We start from the raw sequence: 15,502 nt of genomic DNA, 5'->3' as shown, positions 1-15,502 counted from the left end.
ACATCCATCCATTAGTTTAGGATGCAGTATCCAATGCCCTGAAAGCAGAGAGGGAGAGGAGAAAAAAGGCCCATCCAGGCATCATGATGATTCTCCGTCATCCTCATCACAACCAGGGTCAAGCACTTCTCATTTTGGAAAACATATACATAGTGAAGGAGTGAGGCAAGTATTTGAATACTTAAAAGTAATTTGGGGTTTCCAGAAGGTGTTCCTATGGATGACTTTGGGACTTATACAGCTTATGTAGCTCAATCTTTAGTGAAAGACTATGAATATTTGGCTGCTGTCATGCAAGACGAAGAGGGCTGCTCTGAATTATTGATCCATATGGAGCAAGAGGCCATATTTCATATGGTACAATCAGGGCATCTATACTACACATTACTGTTTACGGCAACAGCAAGAGCAAGATTCCAGACAGGGAAGATGATTGTCTATCTTCCAGTAATGAATTGGAAAAAGATGGAGAATCAGCTATAGACTTACCTGACATAGAATGTTCCAAAGAACAAGGAATGATTAAAATACAGGAGGACATGGCATCATCTGCATATCTACTCACATGTACCTGATTTCATCTGAACATTTTGTCAATCAATTTTTGAAATTGAGGTCTCAGAACAGAAGAGATACAAGGATAGATCTTGAGTGGGGGCTTATTCCTTCGAATGTGATGTCAAGAGTGCTGGAAACTAGTTCAGAATGGACTTTGGTGATGACAGATGCCAGCATCACAGGATGGGGAGCATAAATAGAGGAGAGAACTCCGTAGTTGAAGTGGTCTCCTAAAGAAAGACATTTATCCATTTGGAGGGAGCCCTATTGGGGGTTTCTCCTCTTTAGAGGGGAAGGCAGTTTTATTATGAGCAAACAACATAAGTGAAAAAACTTATGCAAACAGACCAAGGAGGTACTCATTCAAAGCCCCTATATCTAACTGTCGTAGCAATATTTCAGTGTGGGGAGAGGCATCGGAAACATCTTGCAGCAGTCCTATTGAGGAGTTTCAGAATCTGGATTCAGACCAGTTGAACAGAGCTCTTCCTTTGTCTCCACATTATCAGCTAAATCCCTTTCTGTTTTCAAAGATATGTCAGAGATAGCGGAATCCAGTGCTAGACGTGTATTGCAAACCACCAAAATGCTCTGCTTTTTTTTTTCTTCATGAGTAAGGGAGGAAGGAGCCTTGAACATGGATGGGGAGCATAAATAGAGGAGTGAACTCCGTAGTCTAAGTGGTCTCCTAAAGAGAGACATTTATCCAATTGGAGTGAACCAGCGAGTCCTATTGGGGGTTTCTCCTCTTTAGAGGGGAAGGCAGTTTTATTATGAGCAAACAACATAAGTGAAAAGGCGGAAAAAGGGTCATCCAGGCATCATGATGATTCTCCGTCATCCTCATCACAAACAGAGTCAAGCACTTCTCATTCTGGAAAATATATACATAGTGAAGGAGTGAGGCAAGTATTTGAATACTTAAAAGTAATTTGGGGGTTTACAAGGGTGTTCCTTTGGATGACTTTGGGACTTCTACAGCTTATGTAGCTCAATCTTTAGTGAACGACTTTGAATATTTTGCTGCTGTCATGCAAGATGAAGAGGGCTGCTCTGAATTATTGATCCATATGGAGCAAGAGGCCACATTTCATATGGTACAATCAGGACATCAGTACTGGCCCCAGGAGCATTTGTTGTGGGCAAGCGCCATCAGAGACTGGAAAGATAATACTTCAGAGAAAACAACCTTGCTAAAGAGTACTTTAAATAGTTTTTACAGTGGTTTTTAAAGACTGAAAACATGTTGTCCTATTTAAGGGAAAGTCATCTTATTGGCGTTATGGGGATATAAACCAATATTCCAATAAGAGATCTTCTTGCAGGAGATGCCAACCAAACAAGAAGGCAAATAAATCAGATTCATCTGGCATTGTGGTTGTTCACGGGTTTCTCTTGCGTTCGACCTTCAATTATGAACCTGATTCCTAGTTGTTATATGCTGTGCCTGTTAGTATTCTAATCTCTAAAAACGTCTCTTTTTCAGCCTTTAGAGTAGATTGGTTTAAAGCTGTTAATTCTAAAGCTGTTCATTTTGGTGGCAATCACTACTGCCAAGAGAATAGAGTTATGCCGTGTATGCTCCAGCCTCCGTACATTAGAATATCTGACATTTGCTATTATTGTGCCTGAGGTTTGTGCTTCTTCTACTTTTCTGGAAGAGGAAGGTCTTCAAACCTTGAGTGTCAAGAGTGCAGATTCTTAGATAGATTTGCTTAATTTCGAAAACTGAGGATTTGTTTGTTTAATTCAGCAAATAGAAGCTGAAAACCACCAGGACAGTGTTATGCCTTGTAGGAGGATGCCTCGGAAACACCACGGAGTTGAAGCTCTGTCCACAACTCCCCCACACCGGTTCACTCTACACCAACGAGGTATATATATACTGGTGATAAGAGATGATGCCAATGTAGGGAAAGCAGGGAAACAAAACAAGGAAAGATTGGGGGAGACACAGGAATCTTAATCCAGGATGCGCAGAGAACTGGTTAGCACTCCCTATGGCCTCAGGACCTTCTCCTATAAATAAAGAACAACGATTAATAGAGGGTCTAGTATATCTGAGACTATGAATATTTATTGACAAGGATACTTAGTACCTGGAAACTATACACAGGGCATCTACCTGTACCTGACTTCGCTTCTGTTGTCTTCACAGAAAGTGGATAGAATGATGCAGAGGAAAGATTGCTCCTATAAGGTAGGGATATTAGATTAACTCTCCTGGTATAATGGAAACCAATCTATATATCATGAGCAATATATAAAGGTACCTAATGCTTAGTGTGCCGTGAGAAGAATGTCTCCCTGTTTCTCCACAAGAAGTACCACACGTCTGTTATTGGTGATTCCCTAAAACATAAGCGATATAATAAGTATCACCATTGACTGATAATGCAGATATAGACCCCTAGGTAACTGGCCGTACCTGTTTTGTCTCTTTAAATAAGGCGTAGAAGAATTCCTGGAGCTTACATGCACAATCTGTATTGCTCCTACTAAGAAACTATAAAAACTACCCCTGCTTCTAAGGCCAAATCAAACAAACCCCGTAATGAGGTGTAACAAACAACCCAAAACAAAACTCCAACACCAAGCAAACGCTGGAAGTCAACTGCACTCGAGTTAACAACTAAACATGAAAGCACCTGTACTTATCTGAGTAGAAAGGTGCACGCTAATCAAAGGACCGAGGTGGAACCGTAGACCTCTCCCGACGATGCTCGGACGCCACCACTAACCCGGAAGCGATGCGCGAAAACCGGAAGGAACGCAAAGCGTCGTACTGTACCAAAGAAAGGACTTTATAGGATATTCACGCATGCGCTAGTCCTTGCGCATGCGCTCTCCAGTTTCTAGCGGCTTTCGCCAACCAAGCGATTGCCAACCACGACTGTCTCGGATCGGCAGGCATGACAGTACGCCCCACCTAAACTGCCCCCAACAGGTTTGGGTTTTCCAGGATGACGTCTATGAAAGAAACGCACTAACCTAGGTGCATGAATTTGACTTGCAGGCTCCCAACTGCGTTCCTCAATGCCATACCCTTTCCAATGTATGAGGTACTGCAGTCTACCTCTGCTCCTACGGGAGTCCACTATACTTTCTACCTCATATTCTTCTTCTGAATCCACGATAACAGGAGGTGGACCCAATGGCAAACGTGTACCTGGCACATCTGGCTTAAGAAGCGAGACATGGAAAACGGGGTGGATTCTCATGGACACAGGGAGATCAAGCTTCATGGCAACTGGGTTGATGACTTTAGAGATAAGGAAAGGGCCAATATATTTAGGCTGAAATTTACAAGCCCCTCTCAATGCTATGTATTTAGATGACAGCCATACCTTATCTGCTGCCCTATAGACAGATTCTGGTCTTCTATGCGCATCTGCCCCTTTCTTATATTGTGTTTTGGCTTTGTCCAAATTGTCAGACACTGCATTGTGCACAGTTTGTAGATGTTGCACCAAAGCAGATACTGAGGGAGTGTTGCAGGTGATGGAAAGGGGTATAGGCAATACTCTAGGATGAAACCCATGAGACCCATAGAAAGGAGTGAATAACGTGGAGAAGTGGTGACTGTTGTTATATGTCAACTCAGCTAACCAGATGACTTCGTCCCATTCCTTCTGAGACTGGAGACATTGGCATCTAATCAGCTGTTCCAGGCTTTGATTAACCCGCTCTGTTTGTCCATCCGTTTGGGGGTGGTGACTGGATGACAAACGTACTTCCACTTGTAATAACCCACATAATTGTCTCCAAAAACGTGAAACAAATTGGGTTCCTCTGTCAGTGATCAAAACAAAGGGTATGCCATGCAACCGAACAATGTGCCTTAAAAATACTTGGGCAAGCTTCATTGCAGAAGGTAAACCAGGCAAAGGAATGAAGTGTGCGGTCTTAGTGAATAGGTCTACAACTACTAATACTGTAGTGTTCCCTGTATTTGTGTGAGGTAATTCCACAATAAAATCCATAGACACTGTGTGCCACGGACCTGGAGGGGTCGGAATAGGATTTAACAGACCTACTGGTTTAGTGTGAGAAGCTTTACCCTGTGCACACACATGGCATGTATTCACATATTCTTGTATATCCCTTGAAATACTGGGCCACCAACAATAACGTTTCACCATTTCGAAAGTTCTCTTGCATCCTGGATGTCCTGCTAAGCCCTGTGTATGGCACCATTGTAAAACTTCTTGCCTCAATGGCACTGTGGGGATATATAGACCTCCTTGTACGTAACCTAACCCGTCTTTCCATTGGGTTTCCTGATCTTTCAGGTACTCCATAGTTTGGGGGGTTTGCTGTGCATCATGCACCTCTTTCATAAACCTTTCTTCCTTACTGGCAGCCCCGATGATTCTCTTAGTGTCTACAATAGGAGGTGGTACCTCTGCTGAAGGTAAGGAATCAAACCCTAACCGTGAAAGAGCATCAGCCTTCCCATTTTTCTTCCCGGATCGGAAATGTATCTCAAAATCATACCCACTGAAAAACTGAGTCCATCTGAGCTGCCTCATAGAAAGGGCTCTAGTTGTCTTAAGGTATTGGAGATTTCTATGATCAGTGATGATGGTAACCGTGTATCTAGTGCCTAACAGATAAGGTCTCCACTCTTCAAGTACCTTCTTTATTGCGAGCAACTCCCTTTCCCCTACAGCATAGTTCACTTCGGGAGCGGTCAGTTTGTGAGAATAAAACGCTACTGGATGCAATTCTCCTGTTTCTGGATGGACTTGTGATAATACTCCTCCTACCGCAACCTGTGAAGCATCCACTTCTACCACAAACGGACTACCCTGATCAGGATGTCTCAAAACAGGAGCACTAGTGAAGGCTGTCTTCAGCTTTTGAAATGCTACATCAGCTTCGGATGTCCATACGAAGGGAATTCCCTTTCGTAGGAGTCTGGTAATGGGTGTCACTATGTCTGAAAACTAGTTAATGAAGCGCCTATAAAAATTGGCAAAGCCAATGAACTGTTGCACTTCCTTAACTGAGGTAGGTGCAGGCCATTGCACACAGCTTGTACCTTATGAGGATCCATTTCCAATCCGTTAGATGAAATGATATACCCTAGAAAGGCTACTTGTGATCTATGGAAAAAACATTTATCCAATTTGCAGAACTGGAAATTGTCCCGTAATCTTTGTAGGACAGTCTGTACATGAAGTATATGTTCCTGCAGTGCACTGGAATATATCAATAAATCATCTATGTAAGCGATGACATATTGATCCAAAATGTCTCTCAGAATAACGTTAATGAAATATTGAAAAGCAGAGTGGGCGTTGCACAAGCCAAACGGCATCACTAAATATTCAAAAAGAGCATATTTCGTGCAAAAAGCCGTCTTCCACTCATCTCCCTCCTTTACCCTTACTAGGTGATAAGCACCTCTTAGATCTAATTTTGTAAAGAAGTTGGCAGTCTTTACCTGATCCAATAAAGAGGAGATGAGAGGGAGCGGATAGCGGTTTTTAAGGTTAACAGCATTGAGGGAGCGATAATCAATACAACACCGCAAACCCCCTTCCCTTTTCGGTATAAAAAAAGGGCTGAGGATACAGGAGATCTAGACACCCTTATGAAACCTAAGTCTAGCATCTTATCGAGATATTCTCGCAGGTACACATTCTCCTTTTCGGTTAACGCATAAACCCTACTAGTGGGAATACGTGCACCAGCCTGCAAATCAATTCTACAGTCATATACCCGATGCGGGGGTAAACATGTGGCTTCCTTGGCATCAAAAATCGACAGAAATGGAAGATAGACTTCTGGCAAGGAAGTGTCTGGTTCGTCTATTTGCAATTCTGTATGTGTGGTAGCGCTACAACCTTTATGAACCAGATTCTGTTCGACATGCAAAGAGTGAACCTCTTTCACCTCCCCCTGTTCTGTTTGTGATACAGAATGATTGATATGGTCCTTACAAATTTCGGGATCAAATCCAATACTGCCCTTTTGCCAATCGATCGAGGGGTTGTGGGCTCTTAACCATGGTAAGCCTTAAACTATAGGGAATTGTGGTGACAAAATGAGGTCAAACAACAAGCTCTCTGTGTGGATATCCATTAATGTCACTAGGATGGTATCAGAAGTTTGAGTAATAGGCCCTGATTTCAGAGTACTACCATCTATAGTACAGACTTCTTCTATGATGTCTTTTTGTGCTATAGGAATATCATGTTGTTGAGCCCATCCTTTATCCATGAAATTACCGGAGGCTCCGGAATCTATCATAATAGGTATTCGTGTTTGAGAATGTTGCCACTGTAATAAAGAAGGCACAAAGAAGTGACTCTGAACGAGAGAGTTTGAGGAGACTATAGATCCTGAATGACCCGATGCCTCAGTCTCTTTTGGCTTCGGGTCTTCTAGTTTTCCGACCTTTTGCTTTGTCTTGGCTTGATAGGGCACTCTCTTAGAAAATGGCCGGCCTTGCCACAATATAAACATAGTTTAAGATCTCGTCTTCTTTGTCTTTCCGCTTCACTGATTGGACCTTTCACACTCCCTATTTGCATAGGTTCTACTCCTTCTGAGGGCAGCACGGTACTAGACTCGGACTCTGTTTTTCTTTCTCTATAGAAAGTTTTGCTATATTCATATCTCGTCTTATCTTTTCTACGTTCTCCCAGTCTATGATCTAACTTGACCACTAAATCAATCAACTCAGGACAGGAATCTGAAGGATCCACCACATGAGCCAAAGCATCCTTTAGTTCATCACGTAGCCCTTTATAGAATAAGGCACTATGTTTTTCCTGTGGCCAACTGGCTTCCGCAACTAGACGATTAAATGTCGCTATATAAGTAGGCAGATCCCTAGTTCCTTGTTTCAACAGTAGTAACTCCGTATCAGCCGCATGGGTGAATGTATGTTTGTCGAACAATTTACGCAGTTAGCCCTTGAATCTATCGTAATCCAATAATAATGGATCATCTCGTTCAATCAATGGTATTGCCCAATTGGAAGCTGAGCCTCCCAAATAAGAAATCATGAAAGCCACCTTCGCTTGGTCTGTAGGAAAACAAGTGGGCTTGCACATGAAGTGCAATTGACATTGGCTGATAAAGGCCGCACATCTTGTAGGATCTCCTGTGAAGCGTTCTGGGGGTGCAAGTGGTAAAGGGGGAGCAGGGGTAATCACCTGTATAACTGGTGTCTGAGAGCCCGAGACGGCCCCCGAACCATCCCTATCGATCCTATCTAATCTGGTGGCTAAGGCCTGGGTGTTTAACTGTAGATTTCCCATCATATTAGCTAAGTCAGCTAGTGTCACCTCCATGGTGTTTGGGCGGCAAATATGTGTTAAGGCTTGCGTTCTGTTATGCCTTGTAGGAGGATGCCTCGGAAACACCACGGAGTTGAAGCTCTGTCCACAACTCCCCCACACCGGTTCACTCTACACCAACGAGGTATATATATACTGGTGATAAGAGATGATGCCAATGTAGGGAAAGCAGGGAAACAACAAGGAAAGATTGGGGGAGACACAGGAATCTTAATCCAGGATGCGCAGAGAACTGGTTAGCACTCCCTATGGCCTCAGGACCTTCTCCTATAAATAAAGAACAATGATTAATAGAGGGTCTAGTATATCTGAGACTATGAATATTTATTGACAAGGATACTTAGTACCTGGAAACTATACACAGGGCATCTACCTGTACCTGACTTCGCTTCTGTTGTCTTCACAGAAAGTGGATAGAATGATGCAGAGGAAAGATTGCTCCTATAAGGTAGGGATATTAGATTAACTCTCCTGGTATAATGGAAACCAATCTATATATCATGAGCAATATATAAAGGTACCTAATGCTTAGTGTGCCGTGAGAAGAATGTCTCCCTGTTTCTCCACAAGAAGTACCACACGTCTGTTATTGGTGATTCCCTAAAACATAAGCGATATAATAAGTATCACCATAGACTGAAAATGCAGATGTAGACCCCTAGGTAACTGGCCGTACCTGTTTTGTCTCTTTAAATAAGGCGTAGAAGAATTCCTGGAGCTTACATGCACAATCTGTATTGCTCCTGCCAAGAAACTATAAAAACTACCCCTGCTTCTAAGGCCAAATCAAACAAACCCCGTAATGAGGTGTAACAAATAACCCAAAACAAAACTCCAACACCAAGCAAATGCTGGCAGTCAACTGCACTCGAGTTAACAACTAAACATGAAAGCACCTGTACTTATCTGAGTAGAAAGGTGCACGCTAATCAAAGGGCCGAGGTGGAACCGTAGACCTCTCCTGACGATGCTCGGACGCCACCACTAACCTGGAAGCGATGCGCGAAAACCGGAAGGAACGCAAAGCGTCGTACTGTACCAAAGAAAGGACTTTATAGGATATTCACGCATGCGCTAGTCCTTGCGCATGCGCTCTCCAGTTTCTAGCGGCTTTCGCCAACCAAGCGATTGCCAACCACGACTGTCTCGGATCGGCAGGCAAGACAGACAGACTCCTAGCCGAAGCACTTTTTGTTTACAGACCTACCTTTCTAAAGAGCTACAGGATTAAAAATGCTGTGTAGCAAGAAATCGTCTTTGGTTTTAAAGTTCTATCTGCTATGAAGTAAAAAAAGCATGGTATATTTTAAGACCATGGATATTGGGAGCATTTACTTTGTCTCAAGTTTTACTCAAGCCATTCGTACTAAATTATAGTGTTGGTGTGCCTCAAAAGCAATGAGAAGCACAAGGAAGGTGATGTAGAGGTAACGTAGATATTACTTACTACTAATTCCATTTCTCCGAGTTCATACTTCCTTGTATTTATCATTACATCCATTTCTCCCTTTCTTGGTTCCAGTCTGATTGAAGTGAAAGGGTGATTAAGTATGGGGATTTCTTTTCATTAGCTTGGTATTTTCAGAACGTTAAAGGCAGTGGTACGTTATTATATCTGCCTGGTGAGGTCATATTTGTCTATTATTTTTACAGATAATTGAGCTTGTAAACCTGTCTGGGCGTGGAATACACACCTCAAAAGTAATGATCAAAATAAAGAAGTATGGTTCTGAGGGGTAGTGGCATGTCTCTGCTTGCTTTGTTTGATTATGTAATACTAGTGTCATCGAGACTGGTTGCATTTATGTATATGCATTCATGCGAGGGCCGGTCAGGCCCTGATGTAATAAAAACATCAATAAAACTTGTTCTTTAAAAATAGGAAGTATGAACGCAGAGTAATGGAAATACCGTTAAGTAATTTCATTGTTACCATTTACTTCCCCATATAGCCTTCTGTTCATCCTAGAAATGTTCACAATGCACACTTACCTGCAAACATTTAGTCCAAAAACAGAGTAGAAACATTAGAGAACTGGGTGGTTTTGGAGAATGGTCGGCCCGAGAGAAATAAAAAGTTTTACTTCATCTACAGTTTTTTCTGCCCCTAAAGACTACGAACGACAAGTTCCTATACCTCATTTTATATGCTTCAATTTACTGACCTGTCAATGACAAATGGCGGAGTTGCTTTGCTTAAACTGAACATCGTACCAGCAGGTCAACCAGATATCAGTGTTGAGCATTAAACTCACAAACCTTCCCCTCCTAAAAGTTTGTTGCCTCTTGCTGCCAGATGGGTGGGTGATGTAGATATTGCTTCAGGTGCTGACTCTGACGGAATGCATTGCTTGATGTGCTGACAACTAACCCCATGCTTTCCATCCACAGGACCTGCCTTTATTTCCAGAAGAAAAACCAAGAAGGGGTCTTCACAGTGAAAGTTCCAAAGGCCCGGTGCAACTGCCCGGGAAGTGAACCATGGTCTGTGGCGTACAAGCACACCAAGGTAGTCATCTGCAGCAAGGCTGGTCGAGTCCGGGATGACCACTCAGACTGCTCATGCCTCTATGACAGCTACAAGAACCTCTCGGACACCAACCAGACCTCTCTCAAATCCCTCATCTCCACCATCTGACCTGTAGATGCGCAGGAGAAACAACAAGGAGGCCCACGAGGGCTGAGGCCAATGGACATTCGTTCCAGAAGTCAGTCTGCTGCCCCTGATTGGCCAAGAGCTCGAGGAAACATCTGCCACCAAGTCCTGGAAGGACTGTGGTCCACATCAGGATGCACGTTTTGACTGCAGGCATTCCAGTGGTGGAAATGCTGGCACCCTAGGGGTGAGAGGTTGAGCCAAATACCCAAAACAAGAGATTGCTTCTCCCATTATTAGTCTTTTGGTAGATGGAGGTTAGTGGGGCTCCACACTATGGTTGACAAAGCAAAACAGATTGCAACCTCTCTCCTGCTATCAACGATAAACATTAAAGACTCTGATCTCCCCTGCTTCATGATGAGAAGAGGTTTAGGGAGCTCCATTCAATGGACTGAACATGAATGAAATTGTACAGGCTGATTCTATTTGTATAAATGACTGTTCTCGAATCCCAATCGGTGAACGTATGTGGACTGGGATCCCATAAACTTTATGCCACTATTCACATTTTGCCTCTGTAGTGTTCAGAAGCACAGAACACTGATGGCCAACCTGGATGCCATATTGAAGTGTGTGATTCCTTGTTGTATGTTCAGTGCACAAGCTTACGTTGGAGCAATAATGCAATGAGTCGTTAAATAAATGCCACAACACATTCTCACTGGGGAAGGCTAACCTCAGTAACATCCTAACCAGTGACACTGTTGTTGACACCACTAATGCCCAAATGGAGATGGTGGTACTGCTGGGATTAGTATATATATACTGCAGGATCCCAATATTTTAAGTGGAGGAGGAAGACAAGCAAGTTTCCACAAGACACACTTAAGAGTGCCCTTCTGAATGTCTCTAACTATGGGCTGTTCTGTCAAGACCAAAAAGTAGAGAACATCGCTCTCTCCTGTTATGAGCAGCAGTCTGTTCCAGGACATCAGTCACTTTCTTCTGTGAAGAGAGGAGGTTCAGAAGGGTGGCTAGACTAACATACAAGGTGGAGGGAACTGCTCCAGTTGTTGGTTACGTCAGGCTCTCTATAGAGTGCACCATACTTCAAGCGCCCCATAGACAACATGCTATCGACAGCACCAAACATCGAAAGCTGAAAATCGCCAAGAAGAGGCAATGAGTGGAGAAATGGAAATAAGACATGAAGAGTAGTGCAAAGAACACATAGTCCATTCCCGGAGACTTATTTGGAAAGGATCCCTTGGTCATGAAAGACTTGTGCTCTTCAAGAGACTTCTTGTAACATATTGCAGGGTGTGTGCTACCCACCAAACACTGCATATAAAAATAATGCTTAGTCCATGGACACTGTAATGTGCATGGGGAATAATGTTTTTCCCGTGAAGAGTTGATTTATGTGTCGATGAATCCCTGATGCTTATGCAAGTTTTCAAATTAATGAATTTGTCCCATTCATATTTCTATCGACTGATAGGCAAAAACTCCAGAATCTAGATTCTTTCCCCTCCCTTCCGCCGCCCCCAACTCCGCACTGGACATAGGTAAATATATAAGGAGGTTCTTACTTTATTCTCAGAGAATCCATTTAAACTTTTTAGGAGATTTTCCAATCATTTCTGGAACTTTATTTTGCCAATTGGGAGACCGTTCTTTTTCCTGGGCATTTATGTTAATGGGAGATGAATCCATTAATTCAAAACTTTCCATTCACTCGACTGGGAGATTGCTGGTTCATTACTCTGTGCTGTATTTATTCATCCTCCCCAAACTTCTGGCTCAGATGGAGATGAATCCTTACTCCTGAAACCATACAATTCTTCTGGAATTATTTCTCTACCTCTCAGGAATTTTACAATATGTGGGAGATTAATCCTTTATTCTTAAAAAACGGTTTAATCTTAAATCATGTACAATGTACTCATTATGAGAGAACCAGTAACTGATGGAAAATGTATTTCACCTGATAAATTCCGACTTGGCTGTATCAGAATGTATTGGGTGGGATAATTACCACCCAAATACGAGGCTTTTGCGTCAGTTTTGCGCTTCCTATGCGTCACTTTTTCTGACGCATCGGCGGCGTAAAACATGCCTCCTGTTGTGCACTATTTACAAAGTGACGCATCTAAACAGATGCGTCACTTTGTAAACCCCTGCGCTACATTATACCTGCGTCAGGTATAATGTATGCAGGGGGCATTCCCCCGCAAAAAAGCCTCTTAGAAGTGAAGCAGTGAAATCTATGAGATTTCACTGCGTCCCTTCTAGGATGCCGTTGCGTCAAAATCTTACGCCTGCCTCACAGCAGGCGTAAGACTGATGCAGGCCCTTTCACATGGGGCTTGGCCCATGTGAAAGGACGCATTGCTGGAGTTGCGTCACTTTTGTGACACACTCCAGCAATGCGTCACTTTTGCTCCATACCGATATCTCAGAAATACTGACGTATCCTTGCGACATGATGCGTCATACAGTAAATATGACACATCGGGTATGTCGCAAGGAGTGCACACTGAGAAGTGACGCATCACTGCTTTCAGCCAACGATGCGTCATTTCTCATAAATGAGGCCCATTGCATTTTGGTTACTTTAGGGTCGCAAATATTTCGTAAAATGCAAAGGTCCATATCTGTATAGCACTTAATGCCAATGTTACCATGTTCAAAGCGCTTCTAATTTTTTCAGATGAGGGTAACGAGGCACAAGGAGATGATGTGATGTGCCAGAAATCACATGTTTTGGTCAAGTGGGAAAGTTGGGATGTAATCTTTAGTCATGGTCGACAGGTTAACCACTAGACAATATCAGTTTGTTAAGTTTTGAGGGAGACGGGGCCCAAGGCATTTTCCGGAGACTCTAGTCCCACTTGTGAGACACCTACTTATATTCCGATGCTTTTGACAAGTGACCCCCTAAATACTTGGGGCCTGATCTAGAGTCTTGCGGATGGATTCTTGGTCACGTTTGTGGCACAGTACGCAGTCGCCAAATTCTAAATCGGGCCCAAAATTGTCCAGAAGGAATAACACACGGGACATTGTTTTTACTTAAGAAATATCCTTGTAACTCAAATCCCCAAAAATGGCAATAGTGAAATTCCGGTCCTGTTGTCAAATAGACACTCTTAGACTCACAGTGCTTCAAACAGATCCAATTCTATTAGAAAGGCATCTCCTCGGGCACTAATCAGACCAACAAGGGCTCTTCGTTGCACTCATGTCTGACATTCAAGATGTCTACAAGGATCTCAATGGCTGCCAGTCAACTGTAAGGAAGGGGTTTAAGGACCACTTTCCATGACCAGAATCACCTCTAATGGTTAGGTAGGGTGGGGCAAAATCAATTATATGCTAGACCTTATCTGACATTCAACTGATTCTGCCTGCACAGCCATGATGGACCTATTCCTTCCTACATCAGATCGGTAGAAGCGTACGTCCATTACTTGTCTCTCAAACGTGCTGCTCTTTTTAAGGATTATTGTTTATAATTATTATTGAAGCATTGTAAAAACTGTAAATGAGTTTTTTTTGTTCCACAATGCCTAAGGAGTTGCCATCAAATTGTATTTATTTTGGTACAAAATAAAATGTTGAAAAGGACTGTGTGTCGACTTATGCCTTTCAGTAGTATGCAGCGGTCTCACACATTTAGTTTGAGCGATTGACTTAACCTCGCAGGCATGTTCCCAAAATGATATGGGATATGGGCAGGATTGCAGACAGAACTGTTAGACCTTGTGGCTTCTCAGTTTAGGGGTTCCATCAAGTCCGCCTGGAGCCATCCAATCTTCCTACCTACATTTCATGACGGAGGATTGAAAAGGGAGGGCATTATTTACAACAAAATGACGCAGAGTGGCACAGCAAGCCATTTTGCTGCACTGCGCAGCGTCATTTTAAAAGCACAGGGATGCGTCATATTTACACTAATATGACACATCCCTGTGCTGGTGCACAATCGGCTGCCATACGCCAACGCAGGCTCCCTTGCTTGCGTTGAGTGGATGATTGTTATTGTGCAGGAAGGGACACCTTCCTGCACAAAAACAATCACAAGAGGCTTTCTATGTGTGCTTCAGAATGCAGCATGTATAAACAAGCATTTGCAATGCAATAGGCCTCGCATTAGGAAAGTTTGAGCAATTGGTATTGTAAATGACAAATTTGTTATTTATGTGTTGGTTTTGCTAATAGCTAAATTAATAGCTTTGTTATTTACAATGCCAATAGTTTTAACTTTTGCAAATGTGACACCTATAGCATTTGTAATGCAATATGTGTTGTATTTACGTGACTTAGATGTATTGATATTACAAATAACAATGGCTTTAAAATTCGTTTTATAATTAATACTTAAATAAAAGCTATTGTAATTTATAATGGCAATAGCTTAAACTTTTGTAAATAACTTTTTTGAAGATTATGTTCAGTGTATTTTATTGTGACGCAAATCCAAGAACAGAAGTGAAATATTAACATTTTTTGTGACATTTGTAATAAAGCTTGAAACATTGAGAGAACATATTTGAACAAGTTGTTGAATGGTTGCACAGATTGATGCTGTGGTGGCGCTGTTTGATGTTGTGGTGGCGACGAGTGATGCTGTGGCGTTCAGTGATGCTGTGGTAGCGCATAGTAATGTTGTGGTGCCCCTGAGTGATGCTGCAGTGGTGCTGAGTGATGCTGTGGTGACAGAGTGAGTGCAATAGATAGAGTGAGGGCGATAGGTAGAGGGAGGGAGGGCGCTAGATAGATAGCAGGAGGGCGATAGATAGATAGCGGGAGGGCGATAGATAGATAGCAGGAGGGCTATAGATAGATAGTGGGAGGGCGATAGATAGATAGCGGGTGGGCGATAGATAGAGGGGGGCGATAGATAGAGGGAGGGCGATAGATAGATAGAGGGAGGGCGATAGATAGATAGAGTGAGGGAGATAGATAGAGTGAGGGCGATAGATAGAATGAGGGCGATAGATAGATAGAGTAAGGGCGATAGATAGAT

General features: G+C 42.7%; 1 protein-coding gene across 1 annotated transcript in view; it reads left to right on the top strand.

Moving 5' to 3' along the window:
• Nucleotides 1-14,318, top strand: part of KREMEN2 (kringle containing transmembrane protein 2) — a 109,187-nt gene extending 94,869 nt beyond the window's left edge. Inside the window, exon 9 of the mRNA XM_086931708.1 lies at nucleotides 10,263-14,318. Within this exon, the coding sequence (XP_086787834.1) occupies nucleotides 10,263-10,509 (247 nt within the window). The 3' untranslated portion in view covers nucleotides 10,510-14,318. The remainder of the gene's footprint in view (nucleotides 1-10,262) is intronic.
• Nucleotides 14,319-15,502: the final 1,184 nt, after the last annotated feature.

This window comes from Lissotriton vulgaris, chromosome 7 (assembly GCF_964263255.1).
Source record: "Lissotriton vulgaris chromosome 7, aLisVul1.2, whole genome shotgun sequence".
Lineage (NCBI taxonomy): Eukaryota > Metazoa > Chordata > Amphibia > Caudata > Salamandridae > Lissotriton > Lissotriton vulgaris.
Note: the sequence above shows the minus strand (reverse complement) of the source record. Positions and strands in the feature narration are given on the sequence as shown.